General features: G+C 38.9%; 1 protein-coding gene across 7 annotated transcripts in view; it reads right to left on the bottom strand.

Moving 5' to 3' along the window:
• PDE4D (phosphodiesterase 4D, cAMP-specific) overlaps positions 1 to 20923 on the bottom strand; it is a 2352803-nt gene that overhangs the window by 380674 nt on the left and 1951206 nt on the right. The window contains exon 1 of one of the 7 annotated variants that reach the window (XM_006891517.1): positions 14745 to 15533. The exons of the other annotated variants lie outside the window; for them this stretch is intronic. Coding sequence (XP_006891579.1) covers positions 14745 to 14809 — 65 coding nt within the window. The 5' untranslated portion in view covers positions 14810 to 15533. Of the gene's footprint in view, positions 1 to 14744; positions 15534 to 20923 lie in introns of those variants that run through there. 7 annotated transcript variants of the gene reach the window in all.

Raw genomic sequence — 20923 nt, 5'->3', positions numbered from 1 at the left:
GGGAGAGAAGTGCAGCAATGAATGAATGGAAATCCAAAATCTCTGTAAATGCTCATTAAAATTATTTTTTTAAAAAATGATGAGAGGAAGAAACTTAAGGCCCTTCAACTGAGCTACTCTAGTAGGGTCAATGAATCAGGAGTCCCGTCTGATCTGGGCCTGGCAAGGAGGCTGGAACTCAACTTGAATAAGGAGATAAGGATCTATGATTGCAGGAGCAAGAGAGCACTTTATAACTAGAGGAGAGCGAGGTGGGGCATGGGGCGCACTGGAGAGAGAGGGAAGGTCTGCCTGTGAGACTCAGTAACACTGAACCACTAGGCAGCCCCAAATAGCCAGGCTTCTTTATCAGTATGTAACTAGGGATAATGGGAAGAAGACCTTCAACAACTCCGACTGACACAGTGGCAGTCAGTGGGCTCAAGTAAAGAACAGGTTGAGGATGGAGCCTGATTAGCCATAGTTTCACTCTGTTGTTCTCAAGGTGGACCAAGTTCACAACATCCAATAACAACCACCAACACCTTCATTTCAAAATAACTACTGCCTAGAGTGGCTCCTATACAGGATTCAGACTTTTTTATTCATTCTGTCAAGAGTTGTGTTGATAACCCAAAGCATTCCCCTCTCTGGCAGTTCAAATCTACCAGAGGTTCCTGAGGAGAAAGATGAGCAATCTCATCAGTGTGACTTGCAGCTACGGACACTGCCAGCCCTACACCACTCCAGCCCCGGGGAGGCTTAGCTAGGAGTCCATCCCAGCTGGAGGGCAATGAGAGAGTGTGAGACAGGAATCACAAGATTCTAACTGATAACCTTTCATTTGGGATCACCACTTTTTGACACATCTGACTAGAAGCCTGTATTCTATGAATCTCAGTGTTTATAGAATTTATTTAGAACATTAACCTCTATCTAAAATCTCAGTATTTAAAATGTGTCCAAGAAAACCACTTTTATGAAGTTTTTTATTTATCATTTCTGTTATTTGAGTCAGTTTCACCCTTTGTATATTCCTTGATCACTTAAATCAAACACCCTAATACACAAAACTCTAAACCATAACAATGCAAACTAATCTTCCCTGGACATTCACCAGAAATTGGCTAATATGCAAAGCACTTTTTGAACCCTCACACACTCACAACATAAATACATGGATCATCACTGAAGGGAAGATCTTATTTTACAGGAGTACAAATTTCACAATTCATTTACTTGCCCTTCAATTTTGGGTAAATCCATTTACTTGACTATTGTTGTTATGTGCCGTGGAGTCGTTTGCAACTCATAGCGACCCTATGTACAACAGCCCTAAACCCTGCTCTATCCTGCGCCAACCGCATTGCCTCTGACACACCCATCCCGATTACCCCAGTCACTGAATCAATCCACCTCATAGAGGGTCTTCCCCTCCTGTGCTGTCCCTCTACTCTACCCAGCATGATGTCCCTCTCCAAAGACCTGTCTCTCCTTGAAACATGTCCAAAGTATGTCAAACGAAGCCCCAGAATCTTTGCCTCCAAGGAGCAGCCTGGTTTAACCCTCTCTTGGTTGAATCTGTTTGTTTTCTTGGCAGTCCATGGTACATTCAACACTCTTCTCCAGCACCACAGTTCAAAGGCATCAATTCTCCTTCTGTCCTCCCTAGTAACTGTCCAGCTCTCTAATGCATAGCAAGTGATTGCAAAGACCACGGCCTGTATCAGGCACACCTTTGTCTCCAAAGAGACACCGTTGCTCTTGAGTACTTTAGAGAGGTCCCTAACCGCAGACTTTCCCATCGCAATACGTTTTTTTGATTTCCTGGCTGCTGGTGCCAAGAGTGTTGACTGTGGAGCCGAGCAAACTGAAGCTGTGAACAGTCTCAATCTCTTCACCATCCATCCTGATGCTACCGATTGGTCCAGTGGTGAGAATTTTTGTCTTCTTGACATTGAGCCTCAGTCCATATTGAAGGCTGCAGTCCTTGACCCTCTGCAGTAAGTGCATGAGGTCCTCCTCAGTTTCAGCGAGCAGGGTTGTGTCATCTGCATAACGCAGATTGTTGACAGATCTTCCACCAATCCTCACTATCTATAAGTTTCTATCATTTGTAACATTCAAATAGTAAGAATCTTTGTCTCACAGGATTTATAAGGACCTGATAGGATAATTCTTGTTCTGAGCATAACATAGTGTCAGGCACATAGTATAAACACAACACACAGTAAACCCCATAGCCTAGGCCATAGAGGGTTGTGTAGCAAATCAATCAAAATGCTGTGATTTGAATCTGCCAGGGGCTCTGTATAATGAAGGTGGGAAATCTCCTGTGGAATTTACCGTCTCAGAATCAAGTCAGTTTTGACTGGACAACAAAGAGTGAGAGTCACTATTCATATTTCTGCTAAAGACGGAGGAAGATTAAGATTTCAAGATATGCATTCAACTATTTATTTAGCTATAGGAGTTACAGAAAATCTAACGCATTCCACTGTTTATACATCTGGGTAAAAATGTTATATTACATGAAAGTTAAGCATCTACAGATCTGTGCATAGTCCTCCAGCCACTTTGTTTGATAAGTCATGGTAAAATTGCCATGTAGTGTCATGTAATCTCAGAGAATTACATTATCATATGGGTTGTAACAGAGTCATGGAATACTATCTGGAGGGCGAGTCCCAGAAGTCTGGTTATGTTTCAGAACACTGGACCAAGGCTCGACGTAACACAGTAAGTTCACAGCAGAGTTAATCCATCTTATGGACAACCTAATGTCCATTCCACACTGTGAGAGGGTAACTGGTACATGCTACTGTAGGACTCAGGAAGGTTTTCTATTTAGTTATAAAGAGAAATAAAGTTCTAATACATATTACAACATAGATGAATTTTAAGTACTTATGTTAAATGAGTCAGACTCAAAGGACAAATATTGTCTGCTTTGACTTATAAGATATATTCAGCATAGACAGGTACATAGAGACTAAAACAGATTAAAGGTGATCAGGAGCAGGTGGGGGTTAATTGGAAGTCACTGATTAAAGGGTATTGCACTGTAATCAAATGAGATGCGGAAATATGGGAATGAATAGTGGTGATAAATGCACAACACAAAGAATATGGGTGAAAGGGGTTGAACTGGTAAATGTTTTCTAATATTTTATGATGATAAATTTCTAAAAATAATTACACTGGAAGATTAAACAAATTAACAGAACTGCCTTTATGTACTTGTACGATAGACTTTGTATTTCATTTTCTAGTTGACTACAGATTTCATTTTTTTAGTTACAAAATCTCTTTTTTTTTCTTTTATAACATTACAATTGGCACAGTTTCTAAAAATTTTATTTTCTTCTTTAATGTTAAAAGAGTAGTAAAATTTTTCCAGCTTCAAAATAGGAGTAGAGGTAGATGAGAATTAGATGAGACATTATTCGCTGTGGTCCTTTTATTTTCAAAATTTTTATAGTTCTACAAAATGGTCAAACACCAGAGAGGAAGAAGACAACTCAACTTAGAGTCTGATCAGAGGAAGAGGGTCAATAAACGAAACTTATCATGAACGAGTCAGGTCTCTAAGGGACAGATGTGTGTCAAAGTGCAGTTTCTATTTCTTAACACATCTGTAGGACCCGTTCTGGATGGCTTGTATGTAAATTTTAGAAAAGAAGGCAGCTAGTTTCAGGAAGGAATAGAGCAAGCATGTTCTTGAGATGTGCCAAGTTAAAAGGAGAAAGGAATAATCTAGCCCTAGTCGAGGAAATGTACAAATGACAATTTAGTGACTGAATTAGGGAAAACCATGGAAAGAAAACCTTAAGGCAAATCATATGTGTGAAAAGCATGATATTGTCAGCACTGGGGAAAAACATACTAGATGAAATGGGTTGACGTAGTGACTGTGGCAACAGGGTCTGGGTTAAAGTAATGGTGAGGTTTGCTTAGGATAGGACAAGGTTCAGAACCATTGTTCATAAGGTTGTTATAAGTTTATAAGTTGTAGTCAACTCATAACATCTCTCTCTCTCTCTTTCTCTATCTCTATGTCTCTCTCCCTTTCTCTCTCTCTCTTTCTCTGTATCTATCTAGCTATATCTATTTATCTATATCTATCCTAAAAATTGCCCTAGATCATTGGGAAGCCAAACTAAGGGAAGGGAGGCTGAAGTAAAAGAGCTAAACAGAAGATCTCAAAGGGTAGCTAGAGAAGGCAAAACAAACTACTATAATGGAATGTGTAGAGACACAGAATTGGAGAATAAAAAGGGAAGAACTCAGCATTTCTCTAGCTGAAAGAACTGAAAAGCATATTCAAGTCTCTTGAAATACTTAGAGATGCTATGAGCAAAATCTTGAATGACCCAGTAAGCATCAAAAGAAATGCTGGGAATACACAGAATCACTGTTCCAAAAAGAATAGGCTGACACGAAAATATTTCAGGAAGTATCACATGATCAGGAGCCAATGGAAATGAAGGAAGGAGTTCGAGCTTCAGTGGCAGCATTGGCAAAGATAAGTTCCCAGGAATCAATGAGATACCAATTGAAGTCCTTCAAAAGACAGATGCAGCAACTCTGGATGCTCTCACCAGTCTACCCCAGGGAATTTGGAGGACAGCTGCCTGACCAACTGCCTGGAAGAGATTCATATTTGTTCTCATCCCAAAGAAAGGAGATCTAACAAAATGTGGAAATTATTGAACTCTATCAGTATTATCACATGCAAGCAAAATACTGCTGAAGACCATGCCTAAAAAATACATTGACAGAAAACTGCCTGACATTCAAGCTGGATTTCGAAGAGGCAGTGACACAAAGGATATCAGATGGTCATGGCTGAAAGCAAAGAAAATAAAATAAATTCTATTTATGTTTTATTAGCTAGACAAAGGCATTTGACTGTGTGGATCATGACAAATGATGGTGAATACTGAGAAGAATGAGAATCTCAGGGCAATTAATTGTGCTTCGGTGAAACCTATCCTAGACCAAGAAGCTACTGGGCGAATAAAGTAAGAGAACATTATGTGGCTTAAAGTGTACATCAGTGTTATGTCCTATCTCTACACGTATTTAATCTATATGTTGAGCAACTTATTCGAGAAGCTGGGCTTTATGAAAAAGAATGTGATATTAAGACTGGAGGAAGACACAACAATAACCTTCATTAATGCAGATAGCACAATCATGATTGTTGAAAGTGAGGAAGACTTGAAGGACTTGCTGCAGAAGGTTATACACTGTACCCTTCAACATAGATTTTATCTCAGTATCAAGAAAGCAAAAATACTCAACATTGGACCAAAAGGCAACATCATGATCGATGGAGAAAAGACTGGAACTGTCAATACTTATTTCATTTTATTTGGATCCACAGTCAATAGACCTGTTACCAGCAGTCAGGAGATCAGGAAAAGTATTACAGTGAGAAAAGCTGTGTGTGGTCAGGGACCTCCTGAAATTATTGAGGAGCATGATATCAGGGTGAGGACTAAAGTGTTCCTGATTCGAGCCATGATCTTTTCAGTTACTTACTTTTCACTGGAGAGCTGGGCAATGAATAAGGATAATAGAAGAAGAATGATGTTGAAGATGAGTGCTAAAAATTCCATGGAGTGAGAAAAGAACAGACAGATATGTCTTAGAGAAGGTGCAGGCAGAGTGCTCCTTGGAGACAGAGATGATCAAGTTCTGATTCATGTATTTTGGTCATGTTGTGAGGTTATTCGTTGAAAAGAGTCATCATTCTTGGAAAGGTGGAGGGATGGAATAGGAGGAAAAGACCCTCAGGCAGGTGGATTGACACAGCTATTGCTGCAATGGGCTTGGGTGTGTCAGAGATTGTGAGGATGGCACAGGACAGGAAAGGGTTCAGATCTGTTGTTCACAGGGTTTCTATGGGTTGTACTCAGTGTGAAGCTACCTAACGAGAACAAAGGCATGCATGTGAATACTTTGTGTATGTTAAAGTAAAAGAGCCTGTGTTTTCTGATCTTGATAATTTTTAAACAAGAAGGATGATTGGCTACATGGAAATGTTCTTCTGTAATAATCACAGAAAACTATTTCACTCGGGAAATTCCTTTCTAAATATTTATTTTCACAAACCATTCTTGTGTCACCTCCTTTCCAGTATAGCCACGAATATTTTGCTGGATAAGATTTTGTTTGTTTTTGGGTTTTTTATTATTTTTTTGTGTATACCATCAAAATCAGATCTGATACATGAGGAGATTGTCCCACCTTCTTCAGCAGAGCACCTGGTGGATTTGAACCAATCACCTGAGGGATTGCAGTGCAACTCCTTGCCACTAGGCCACCAGAGCTTGCCAAAATTTTATTTCTTTTATTATTTTTTTGTGTGTGTATCATCAAATCAGATCTGACTGGTACAGAAGGAGATTGCCCCTCCTTCTTTAGCAGAGCTTCTGGGATAATATTTTTAAAAAGACTAAGAATTTATTTACAAGCAGTTTTCAAATGCCATAAAGCGGAATCTCCTTATCTATTGATTTTTTTATCACCATCTCCACTGATAACGAAAAGGAAATGGGTTAAAATTTAAGCAAGGGAGATTAGTATTAGATATAAACAAGAACTTAAACTGTGTGGGTTGTAAAGTACAGGATCATTTCCTGTAGGGAAGGTTAGTAGTTGTGATCCTCAAGGTATATATATTTTAAATTTAGTTTCTATTTTCTAAGTTCTTTGTCTCCCTCCTAGGGAGCAGGAAATTGGAGACATTTGCTGGGACTTCCTCATCCTTTAAATTCAAGTCCTTAAACAGCAGCTTTGCCCCACAAGATGGCAGTGTGATTAAACCAGGTAGGGTGCTGGAGGATGGACGCCTACTTCTATGGTTGGGCTGTTAACTGTCAAGTTAGTGGTTCAAATCCACCAGCCTCTTTAGATGAGAAAGATTCTCCTGTAAAGGTTTACATTGAAAACCCAATCGAAAGTCATCATGCATCAGAATTGACCTCAGTAGGTCGGGAAGCACCTGCTTATTGGCCTCCTCCCTGATGACACAGCTCCAGTGAGGAGTCACACAAATTGTGGAGTTATAAAGGATTGAAGTAGTTTATTAACTTATTGGTTTACAAACTACATTCCTTGAAACCCTGGAGTTAGTGCAAGGAGAATGACTGGGGCAAGCGCTGTTAATAGTGTGTACGGTTTAACTGCTACATATGTTTCCGATAAATACATGCTTTTCTAAGATTATGTCTCTATAACTAACATACGTATAATTCTAATTCTTTCACATCTGTAAATATTCTATATACATAACTATGTTGTTTATTTATATACAGGCATAAACACATATAGAAGCTCTGGTAGTGAAGTTGGTAGGGGGTAGAGCTGTTGATCTAAAAGTTGAGCCTTTCTGCAGGTTCAAATCCAGCATTAGCTTTGAAAGAAAAATCTGGGCAGGCTCCCGTGTGATTTATATCCCTGGAAACCCACAGCTGTGAGTCTCTTCTGACTCAGCAGCTGTCAAAAAGAATGAGCTATGACATTTTACATACTGATTCCAAATCACACTTCATATGCCAAAGCAGTACCCTACTGGCAGGAGGGAGGAATGTTTACTACTCAATAATTTCACTTTCTTTATTTTATAGGTCAGGAGACGGAACTACAGAGAGTCTAAGTAGATTTTCCATGGACACAAAGCAACTTGATGTGGATGAACACTTTTTCCAATGAATCACATAATTTGCAACTTTAAACGGTAAACATGTGACCTAATCGGTTTCTGCAATCATGTTTAATATAGTAACTAGTAGTAACTAAGGTATCTCAACCATTTCCCCTGACAACATCCCATCTTTAGTCAACAGGGATAATTAATTTAGCTACCAATTGCCATCAAAAACATTCATTGTGTGGCCCAAACACTAAATTGCCCTTAAAAGTAAGTTGAATCAAAATTATATTTTCTCTTCCTCACTGCTGTCCGGTCGGTTCATCTCACAGAGACCCTGCATTAGGTGTCTGAGGTTATAAATCCCGTGGGAGGAAACGGCCCATCTTTCTCTCTGAGCTGATGGCAGATTTGAACCACCAGAGACAAGCAGCCTCCGTTTAGTAGTGTATAACTCATTACAGACTATGTCACCAGAGTACCCCAAAGTTATAATAGCTATGTAGGAAGCTCTGGTGACCTAATGGTAAGAAACCAAAGGCATATATGGTTTGAATCCACCAGATGCTTCATGAGAAAAGGAGAGGCAATCTCCTCCCACACGATTAACTGCTTCTGAAAACCAGCTTGAGAATCAGCTATGGGTCGATTTCAGTTTGATGGTACATACCACCACCAACAACAACATGCACAAAACAGGCAAACTCAATGCTTTCCCATTTAGAAATTTCCAAGATAAGATACTTTCGAGCTGTGGGTTTAGAGGAAAGTACTAAATATCCCACGGACTAGTGAAATAACAAATAGATCTGCCTTGGAGAAAGCATGACCACCAGAGTCCTCCTTGGAGGCAAGGATGATAAAGCTTTGTCTCACACACTTTGGGCATGTTGTTAGGAGGGGCTCATCCTTGGAAAAGAAGTCACACTTAGGAAGGCAGAGGGAAGTGAAAGAGAGGAAGACACTCAGTGAGACAGACTGACACAATGACTGCAGCAATGGGTTCACATGTATCAGTGATAACAAGGATGGCACCGAGAGGACAGTTTAAGATTTGTTGTTGTAGGTCTGCTATTGTACTCAATTCAAGGGCACAAAATAACAAGGTGATATACAGGAAGGGAATTGTGTACCTTTTCAAAGGCTGACATAAAATTTCAGAGAAGTGTGAAACATCATATTTATTTCTAATCTGTAGCACTGTAGAGCTTTCCGAGCAAAAAGCTACATCACTAGCCTAATTTGAAAGGTGATTTATTCCAAAGTAGCAAGCATTGACCTCTGCTCGTTATTCCCCTATCATGGGGACTAGATGACCTTCTGTGCTCCCAGATGAGAATACAATGAGCCAGTGCCTGGAACTGCATGACTCTTTCAAAGTGCCAATTTGCATGCAACATCAGCTTTAAATTTCATAGGCTATCTCAAAACTCAAAAAAGGCAAACTCCTTGCTAGGAAGTCACAACTGACTCACAGCCGCCAGTGGTTTTTCAAAGGCGAAAAAATTCCCTCACGAGGAGAATGCCCATATTTCGCCCTTGGAGCAACTGGTGGATCCAGAGCCGGAGAGACGTGCTACACCTGCGTTAGCAGCACCACTCCCTGCGGGCAACGCCACCAAGCCCATCAGAATTCTCTAACCCAGAGAACTTTCCAAGTTCTAGTATCACTCAAAACTTAACCCAGTAGTGCAATGTATTGAGATATAGTCACAAGATGGACACATTTAGAGTTACAAAAATGAAATTATGCCAACATACAGAGAGGAAGGACACACATTGAGACAGCGCATGTGGCCAGTTCTTGAACAACAAGGAGGTTAGAGGTGCTGACCTTGAATGCAGTACAAAAATCTGCATATAGTTTACAGCTGACCCTTGAACAGCCACCACGCGTGCACACATGTGCGAGCGTGTGCGCGCGCGCACACACACACACACACACACACACACACACACACACACACGGTTTATTTTTCCTGTTGCTATAGTGGCGACCTGTAACTGTTACTAATCATTTCTGCAAGACCAGTTTGTCTCTCCCTGGAGAGGGAGATGGGCCATGTGGAGATGATTAGCATCACATGGCTTTTAAATGGATACCCTGAAACACCTGAGCTCACTGTTGGACTAATAGCAACAGGGAAGGCGGGAAGGGAGGGAAACTTCTTTGATGACTGGGCTTCCTGTTTTAAACCGACACACGTTCAAGGATCAGTTGTGTATTATCACACCAGATAGATTTGAGTTCTAATCTCAGGCTTCCTTGGCCATACCTAAATTACTGGCAGTCCTTGGTTTATAAGGGAGTGTGATTGCCACAACTCCCCATTAAATTAGTTCTGACATCAGTCAGTTCTGACATAAGTCAATACTAGTTTTCTGTTATTGTCTGTTCTTATTAGCATCTTTAAAAAGTATGGCAGTATTCCAGTTAACTATAAAATAGAACATCTAAGAAGGAAAACAAAAGCAAATTACACATTGCCAAGTGCATACATTTATACATGTGTATATGCATTGTACATTTTGACACAATTACACATACTAGTAATGATAAGAGGTATGAAAAGAAAGTCTCAAGTGGGGTTGCCTGGTAACCTGAAAATTTCATCAATTGAGGACAGCCCACAATTCTCCTCTCAGGCTCATCCCTTCATCTCTAAAACTCACTTCAGCAACTCTTTTTTTCTCAGAGTTGTTAACTAGAGTATATGAGCAATTTTGTGCATACTTCTTAGCAGAGATCCCGTTTATAAATGAAAACAGAATAAAATGATAGACGTATTATGGAAGAAACACAAAAATGTTGATATGGTAAATAAAAAAGGAAATTAAAAAAGTAGTACTTACATGTATTTAAGATTTGTAAATGAAATTGAAAATAAGAATTGTTGAAAGCAGAATTGAAAGTTACCAGTAATATATCCTTTCCAACATCCAATACACTATTCAATATTGTCACACATTTTCTTTTTCTTAATCTAGTCAATTTCGTCCAGCTCTCTCCCTTGGAACTATTGGTGCATTCAAACTGCCAGAGAGGTCCCACCTTTGGGTTCCAGTACAACTCCTTGGCAACGCCACCACCACAGGGCCAAGTAGATCTTTTTTTTTTTTTTTTAACCAATCCTAGTTTTATTTTTTTTTTTTCAGCCTGAAGAAGAGAGTTAAATTCAGAAGAATCAGAGAGGAAAATTCAGATGAGTTTTTCATCTAAGCATTAAAGTCATCCAACATTTTTATCTGCCTCTTGAAATGAGTCCCCGGGTGATGCCAGTGGTTAGTGCCCTGAATCTGCTGTTTGTTGTGTACCACGGAGTACAAACGGCCCATAGCTGACCCTCTGGCAGGTTTTTCAGAGGCAGTTAATTGCACGGGAGGAGATTTTCCATCCTTCTCTCATGGAGTAGCTGGTGGATTCGAACCGCACGCCTTTGGGATTGCAGTGCAGCTTCTTGCCACTAAGCCACCAGAATGTTCTGAACTACTAACTGGAAAGTCATGATCACCACAAGTTCCTTGGCAACCACTGAAAACTGTAAGCAAGTTTGCTCACATATACATGGGATCACCATGACTCTGAATCAACTTACTTGCAAATAATTTGTTAGAAATGCTTATTTGCACTACTGTGAACATTAAATAGTTTAAACAGATTGATAAAGAGCTTTCTCTGGTGGCCTCGTGGCAAGAAGCTCTTGTGCAATCTGAAGGCACATAGTTCAAATCTACCAGTTGCTCTGTGGGAGAAGGACTGGCAATCACCTCCCACGCAATTAACTGCCTCTGAAAATGCACTGGAGGGTTGGCTATGGGTTGGTTGCAACTCAATGGTACACAACAACAACAGATAAATGACTGGACAGATAAGTTGACAGACAGACAGACAAGCTAATGTCTGCATTATTTATATTTTTAAAATATATGATACAGACTTAAATTTTAAAAGAGAAAGACAGAAAATCTTCACTAGGTTTTTGTTTTTTGGTTTGTGGGTTTTTTTAGTTCCATTTTACCTCTAGTCATATGATCAGAACCGACTCATGGTTGACCCTCCAGCAGGTTTTCAGAGGTTATAAAATACTTGGGAGGAGATTGCTCATTTTTATTCCTAGGAGTGACTAGTGAATTAGAACCACTAGAAAATTAAGGTCTTTCAGTTAGCTCAGAAATTCTCTTTCAGATCCACCAGAGTTCCCTACTTCATTAATAAAATCTAAGTTTGTGACACTGATCCTCAGTGGAAACAGATTAATTTCTTTTTCAGAATTTTTTTCCTAAATCATAAAATGTCATTTCTAACTCAAGCTGGTTTTTGAGGAGGTGAAATTAATTACCACAATGAGTTTATCATGACGCTTTCTCTTAAAACATTAAGTATCTCAAGGGATTCAATTGGGCTTATTGGAAGTAGTGTGGTATGTCTTACTCTTTATGGTACACTAGTTAAGGAGACGTAAGCAGAAAAAAATGGAGGATTAATCCACATGAATGGATTCTTACATAATTCAGAGATAACAAACTACCAAATGGCAGCACTTGAATTTTGGACAATTGAGAGAAAATGGGTTTTGGAGAAAAAGGCCCCATAGACCAGAACATAGATTTATATAAATAGACTAAACACGATAAAGACAAAAGCTGGGTCTCCAAGAAGACTTACAAAAGTGATTTTAAGTCCAGAATTTTGGGGGTGGGGAATGGGAAACATGTGAAAAAGGAATAACTGTTAAACTTGTGGGTCTCTCAAGAGAAGGTGGCTCTCAAAGAGGGTGAAATTTGCTTAGGTGTTTGAAAATGCATCGAAGGAGAGAAAATGTTGAGAATTCAAATCAGGAAGGCGGGTGAGGAGAAGACATAGGCCTGCAGGCCTCTTAGATCTGTGTAGAAGTCCAGAGAGAAGGGCTGCTTTATTTATTTGAAATAAATCTAGTATGAGTGTATATAAATACATATACACAATTACTTTATAGTGTATAGAAGTGTTACTGTATATGAACATTTGGTACTATTACTGCTAGAATCATAGTGGTCTGTGTGCTGCAGTGCGGAATTCTCCATGCGTTTTAAAGGCTGTGCTTTTTCAGAAGGATATCTTTAGGCCTGTCTTCTGAGGTTTCTGTAGATGGGCTTGAACCATTGACCTTCTGGCTAGTAGTTGAGCATTTACAACCAAGGGACTCCTATATATAATAAATTCGTGCTGTGTATAGTATGTGAATAATGAAAGGGATATAAAAACTGTAACCACGCCCTCAAGTCATTTGAGACAGGAGTGGAACATTTGGGGAGTTAATAAAAAGTCATATGTAAGGTTAGCAACTGAAGACACGCCCACAAAATTCAATTAAATTTAAGACTCATTAACATAATGAGGGCTCTTATTTCTTGCTTATAAATTATTCTGCCACAACACTATTTAAAATATTTAAAATTAAATGCAGCGATATACCTATTTACAATTGCATGTACATTCAAATTCCAGCCCTCCATCCTTATAAAAAGAAGTCATACAATTTAAAATAGAATAACAGTGGATAAATATAGACTGTGACAATCTCAGACAAGAGAAGTGCACCAATGTCACTAGTCTTGTGAAGTGAACTAATTATTAGAGTTGAATCTTCAATTTGGAAATAAGCATCATGGAAGGTTAGGCGAAAAGGGAAAGACGTTTATTAAATTCCACTTATTCAAATATCAGAACTTCTTTTCTAGTAAGCAGAGTATAAACAGTAAATCAACATTTATTTTATGAAGTTTTATTATAGTTCTCAGAAACTTACAATAGCTATAATTCAGAAACTAGGTTCCAAATTTCCCTAAAACTTATGTTAGGGAAAACACTGAATGAATTTACTTGCACATACAAACTTTCTTTAAACAAACTCAAAGAGGATTAATCATAGATATTCTTTTTAATGAATGACCAAGGACATAAAGGACAAAGTCTATCTACAGTTTATTGACATTCCTCCTTCATATTCTATTAGAATATACTAAAATACTATTTACTGGAAGGAAAAAAAATTAGCTTCTAATCCAGTATAAAATATGAATACAATGGCTACAGACATTCAACCATATAAACATGGGCAGAATTCCATATGTAAATAATCTGTGTATTTATATGTGTGTTTGACTTTTCCTTTAATAATATATAATATCTTTTGCATACCTCCTACTATTATGCTATTCCCACCCACCTGTCTTCAATCATTGTCTTTATTCCCCCTATTTAAAGCATATTTCACCCATTCTAAGGAAGCAGGCTTAGTTATTTATTTACCACCAATCACTAAGCTAAATTAAGATTAACCTCTGAAATAACAGCCATAAAAGTATTCTCTCAATTACTGTTCTGAACACAAAAGTTCCTTTGTTGGGAAACTATTCCTTATGGGCCAGATGTTTATGATCATATCAAATTAATGTTGGGGAAATAGAAGAATAAACTTAAATCCACATACTCTTCATTGGAGTGGAACTATTATAATTGCAAAGAATAGATTTTTACTATGGAACATTACTAACAACACCCAGGAGATGTTTGAATAATATCTCAGTACATCTTTAGTCTCATGGTTAAATTCAAGTTTATCACGCATATATATTTAGCTCCATAGGTTATTCTAAGTTGACTGCACATATGTATTAATAATGCATAACATTTTTAACTTCTAATGCATTTGCGGTAAAAAAGCTATGATATTACTTAAAAAGACAGAGGCACAGCCAGCCAACTACCAGCTGGCTGATGTAGCTGGGGGTAAAAAAAGATGAGGAAACAAGCAACCGAATGAGACAGTGAAACAGGGCAAGTTTCATTTTCTGAACTCCCAACAGAGCTGCAAGTTTCTTTCTTGTCTCATCAGATGAACGGCTCCAGCCCACAGGGAGTTAACAGGACCACCACTTTGGTTAGGGCAGAAGAGAAGGGACACAACACAGAGAATGAGAGGACGTCCAATACAGTGCTCTTTCTCTAAGCTTTTGTATCACAACTAATTCTTGAACCTCACCAATAATTACTAAATACTCCAGAAGACGTCAAACCGAAAAGGAAAAGGGGAGAGAAAGTATGAGAGAAAAAACACGTTACCAGACTGTGTCTGTAGTCTTCAGGGAACTTGTAGACCTGGATCTCGGCTTCATAATAATGCTCATTTTGGAAGGGGAAAAAACAAGTCTCCAAGTATCCTGATTAACACTTTAGAGGTGACTTTCTGCAAAGAAGGCTTTATATATATTCCATTTCCAAGACAGACTGCTTAAAGAAATCCAAATTTCCAACAGTCCCCCTCCTGCTCCAAAGGTGGCTCATAGGGAAGGCGGTGAGACGCTGGAGCGCTTTCCTCCCTCAGACCGAATTTACTCCAGCACTAGGCTGTTCTGAAGTGACAGCTTCTTTTTTCTCTGGTATTGCCAAGGGAGGAACTGAATTTTCAATCTATTCTTCATCTAGGTCACCAGGGAAAACAGCTCCGTGAAAGAGCCACTTGATCTCCTTTTGGCAATTCAGTAATAACAGGTTTAAAGGTTTCCAACACTCTGAAAAGTACTTGGGCAGAGAGAAAAGAAAATGACCCAGAGCTACGGTGAACCAGCGCAGAGCTGTCAGGGAAGTTCCATTTCAGGGCGACCAGAGGAAAACACGCTTGTCGGTGGCGCCAAGAGAGCAGAGAGGGAACAAAAGCTTTCCTTCCACACTTCGCTTGGGCCGTCTGCTTTTTACCTGAGACTGCTGTTTCCGTTTTTGTCCCCTGCTTAAAATGTGACTGTATGCCTTTGTGAATGAGAACTATCACTCAATCTCATGAGGCAGAAACTATTCCTCAAGGGCTGTATGACGTCTGTAGGAAGGCAGATCAAAACATCGCAGGGAAGTGAGGGAGGGGGGAAAAAACCCAAACCAACAAAAACCAACACACAAACCACAGCGCCCAGCCCAGCCTCGTCAACTGCTGAAATGTACAAAGCCAAGGGCAGACCCAGCCAGACCAGGACTTTAAATCAGCGAAGCAGCCAGGAGCCCTCTCAAAACTTACAAAACCATTTCCTCCTGGGGAAATGAGCTGTCTGTGTTATTCAGGGTTAAGATTATAGGAGCACCTTTACAAGGAACAAAGCCTCCCGCCAGCGAGTTGCTTGTTTGTGTATCTATTAATTTCTTTTAAAAGGCATCTTCTCTCTAAGCACCTCAGTGAAAACTACCATTTTTCTTTCAGAAGCAAAGTTATGAGGAGTTGAGGACTTGCCAGCTATTCATTTGAATGAACTGTCACACCTCAAGATTGTTGAAGTCTATGCAGGCTGCCTCAACAAAAGTCAACAGAGTGTAGCTGGCATGATTGCATCAGGTTTGTGTTGGAATGTTTTAACTAAAAAAAAAATACCAAATGTATTTATTGTTGGACAAGTGGCTGCATGCACTGAGGCAGCTACCTTACACAACATTTTCTAACCCTTATTTTTTGGGAAATGATATGTAAACATCATTGATTTCAATACACATCCTTGCTAATTTTTTAGTAAGGAATGAAGATATGCATCATCTCTTCTTATTCTGAAGACCCATCCTGGACCTTCTGTCTACATCTGGAATAATAATTAATAATAATAATAAATATTATTTTATGGTAAACATGTTAGCTGATTAAACTGTTCCTAAGAGAAGGAGCGGTAGGTATGCTTCTGGACATGCCGATTTCAATTCTACTGGGTGTGAGTTTTCAAGCTAAAATAATTTAAGAATTTTGATTCCGTAAATGATTAGTACGTTGGTTAGTACGTTGGGTCTTAGTTCTGTAGTTTGACGTGAACTCGGTGTTTATTTAGCATTTGCAGACAGGATGTTGAAGTGCAATTGTGACCCACCCAAACAACTTGGAAAATGAATGTAGTATGGCATTCCTCCAGCCAGAGGGCTGTAGTGCTGGAGCATAACAAATCCTTCAGCTCCGCCCCTGGTCACACCCAAAGGTGTATTTTCTCTCCTTTTACCTCAAGTCTCTTAAGGTAAGCATGAACAAACTACTTTCCTTATAGTTATGACACTAAGCTTCTAAGTTGTCTATGTCTGCAAGTCCGTCATTCATTCTCTGTCACACATTGGTGTACTGCTGGAACTTTAAGACAGGTTAACTAGTCAAGCTTTTTTTTTTTTTTTAATTCAAACAAAAGTTTGGGAGAGTACTAATATTTTTTAAAAAAATATTTTCAGAGCCGTTTTAGGTTTATGGGAAAATTGTACCAAAAGTACAGAGAGTCTTCACATATCCTCCCCTCACCCAACACCGTTTCTCTTATTATTAACATTCTGTACTTCAGTTTTATTTGCTACATCATTATTAACTAAAGTTGACAGTTTAGATTAGAATTGATCCTTTGTGTTGTACAGTTCTGTGGGTTTTGACAAATGCATGATGCCATGTGTCCGCTAATGGCATCATTGGAGGTGGAGGGATGCCAAAAATGTGGACCACGCCAGATGACATTTGTCAGAGAAGGTGACACCAAGATGACTGACTAGGAAATATTGGTTTAGTGTTTAAGCATAAATTTATCATTTTTATTTAAAAGAAAATCTCTGTAGTTAAACAACAAAATCAATCTGTCAGAATCCCAGATTACATGTTATCAATATACCCACAAAGCTAAAATTCTACATTAACTATTTTTTGAAACGTCTAATAATGTATTGATAACAGTGAGAAAAATAGGAATTCCAGAACACATAATGGCACTAAAATTAAACCTTTACATAGCTCAAGAAGCATTCGTTTAGACAGACTAGGGGAAATAACAGGGTTTAAAATCAGGAAAGTTATGTGTCAAGGTTATATGTATGTGCTGGAGGATGTACAGGCTGAAGGCTCCTTAGAGACAAAGATTGTAAAGCTTCTTCTCACATACTTCGGGCATTTTTTGAGAAGGGTAGCCTAGTGGCAAGAAACTGTGCTGCAATCCTGAAGGTGCACTGTTCGATTCCACAAGATGTTCCAAGGGAGAAGCATGGGGAAACTCCTCCCCTGTGATTAATTGCCTCTGGAAACCTACTGGAGATCAGCTATGAGTTGGTTTCAACTCGACATTACACAACATTGCTTGGAAAGATCAGTGAAAAACAAGAAAACCATCAATGAGATGGATTGACACAGTAACTACAGCAATGGGCTCACCTATGTCAGAGAGGATGAGGATGACACAATGCAATGTTCAGATCTAAGACAGGGTTCAGATCTGTTTTTCATGGGGTCATTAGGAGTAATACTTGACAACACTTAACAAAAAGAGTAACATACTATTCAATATGTGTGCCAAGCAAATAATTTGAGAAGCTGGGCTATTTAAAGAAGTAGCAACAAGACTGGAGGAAGATTAACCAACATTATACAAATAGTACACTCTTGCTCACAGAAAGTGAAAAAGATTTGAAACACATTCTAAGGATGATAAAAAAAATACAGCCTTCAACTTGGCTTATATCTCAACCCCCCAAAAAAGCAAAAATTCTCACAATATCATCATCAGTGGAGAAAAGACTAAAGTTGGCAATGATTTAATCGTACTTGACTCCACAATTTACAACCATGGTAGCAGAAGTTAAGAAACAAACAAACACAAATATATCATATTAAGCAATTTGCTGCAAAGTGGTAAAGACAAGGTTGCCAGTTTAAAGAATTATGTGCATCTTGCCCAAATCATGACAGTTTCCATTGCTCTATATATTTCATATAGATGGCATTTTCCATTACTTTTATGTGAAAGTTGGACACTGAATAAGGAAGACAAATATTTGAAGTGGTTGTTTTTTTTTCTGTCTTTTCTATATTAAAATTTCAAGGAGAAATTTATCACTATGCCTTCTACATTCGTATTTTTTAGGGCAGTAATTCTCACTCCTGGGTCAATTGGCAGCATCATGATGGATGGTGAAGAGACTGACATTGTTAACAGTTTCACTTTGCTTAGCTCCACAATCAACACTTTTAGTACCAGCAGCAAGGAAATCAAGAGATGCATTGAGAATGTTTTGGCTGTCAGGGACTTCCCTAGAGTACCAAAGAACAACGATGTCAGTGCATGTTCCAGGCCATACTCTTCGTAATTGCTTGCTATGCATCAGAGAACTGGACAATGACTAGGAATGATAGAAAGAGAATTGATGCCTTTGAGCTGTGGTGCTGGAGAAGAGTTTTGAATATACATACCATCAGCTGCAAGGAGAACAAACAGGTTTGTCCTAGAGAGGGTGAAATCAGCCTGCTCCTTGGATGTAAGGATTCTGAGGCTTCATATGACATATTTTGGGTATGTTGCAAGGAGGGACATGATGCTTGGATGGGTGGAGTGACGGAGAAAGAGAGGGAGACCATCAATGAAACATATTGATTCAGTGACTGGGGTAATTAGGGTAGTTGTGTCGGAGACAGTAAAGTTGTCACAGGATAGAACAGGTTTCCGGGCTGTTGTACATTTGATTGAGACTCAATAGCGCATAACAACAACAACAACAACAACAACATGTCAAACTTCTGTGTGATATACTAATGGTGGACATTAGCAACATTAGTAAGGTTGGCACCATCCAATGTGGTAACTCATAGGACAGGGTTTGCAATCCATACAGAGGGTTGACATTTTTCATATCCTGAAACATACTGATAATAGTCCTGCCGTTGCTCCACGAGTAAATAGAGCCCTTCCTCATACAAAACAAACAAACAAATAAAAACCCAAAGACCAAACCCCCCTCCCAAAGAACCTGATAGGGTGGGATGGACTTGGTATTTAGCATCTTCTTGGAATTTTAATACATACTAGGAAGAAAAGAGGTTTTTGGGGTTTTTTTGTTTAAATACTGTCAGCTTCCATGGAAGACTTAAAAAATAACTTCAGGTTATATTTTTAGAAAGCAAAAGTCCTCAATAAGGACAGATTGTAATAGCCAATGTTGTGTATTAAGCTCTCCTTAATTGGTCAGCCCTCTGTGCTCAGATCCCTACGTCGCCTCTCTGTCCTAGTCAGGATACTTAATTTGGTGACACTTCCTTTCCTGTCATACACATGTGAGCTGCTGCCCCCATATTGTTCTTACTTCACTTGCTCCAAGTTCCACACATTCTAAAAACTTTCTCTAAAAACCCTAATCCACTTACTGGCAACCTGTTAACGTTTAAATATAACGTTTATTTGTTGCTGTTAACATGTTGTCCCAGCTCATCGCACGTCCATGCACAGAGGGAACGGACATTTGTGATACATGGGATTCTCAGTTGCTAATATATAGATATAGATTGCCAGACCTTTCTCTCAATTCTGTGTTAGTCTGGAAACTTCATCACAGCCTGTTCAGTACCACAGGGAACACACAATCCTCTACTGAAAGACGAATGTGGCTATGTTGTGCATTGGCCAGAAATTAAACCAAGTTTCTAGCAAAGAAGTTGACAACTTTACAATGACCTATCATTGCCTCCTAAAGACCATAGAATGGATATATAATTATTAATACGTCATCTCAGGATCCATATCTCACATCATACACAAAAATCAACTCAAGGTGGAACAGAGATATGGGAGAAAAGCCCCAAACCATAAAGCTCATAAGAAACAAACTGGGATCAAGCTTAGACAGCCTAGTGCAAAGTATAAAGAGACTGCCAAATACAGCCAGAAATGTACAACCAGAGGATAAAATTCATGAATAAGACCATCTATAGATTAAATCCATGTATGCATAAAACACTTTTTCCAACAGGGTAAAAAGAAAACCTATAGACTGAGAACAACCATTTTGTAATGCCATCTCAGACAAGTCTCATAATGAAAGTTTACAAAATACCCTTGGGCTTCTAGAAGAAAAAGACTGATAACCCAATTACAAAATGGGCAGAAGATATGTAAAGAATTTTCACAGAGAGAGATATTTGAAAGGCCAATAAACAGAAGAAGAAATGCTCAATATCACTGGCAATACGAGAGATGCAAATCAAAACCATAATGAAGTAACATCTCACTCCAGTAACAGTGGCAAAGTTTAACAGGACAGCAAGCAATACATGTTGGAGAGGATGAAGTAGGAAAGGAACTCTTATACATTGTTGGTGGGACTTTAAAATAGCACAACCATTCTGGAAGGCAGTTTGGCGCTTCCACAAAAAGTCGAACATAGAAATTCCATATGACCCAGCTATTCCACTGCTTGGAATTTGAGAAAATGAGAAGTGAGGCACAAATGGTGATTTGTCCACCAATGTTCATAGGAGCATTATT

Source organism: Elephantulus edwardii, unplaced genomic scaffold (genome assembly GCF_000299155.1).
Source record: "Elephantulus edwardii isolate Elephantulus edwardi_28Jun2011 unplaced genomic scaffold, EleEdw1.0 scaffold00099, whole genome shotgun sequence".
NCBI classification, from domain to species: Eukaryota; Metazoa; Chordata; class Mammalia; order Macroscelidea; family Macroscelididae; genus Elephantulus; species Elephantulus edwardii.
This window is presented reverse-complemented; position numbering and strand designations above follow the sequence as displayed.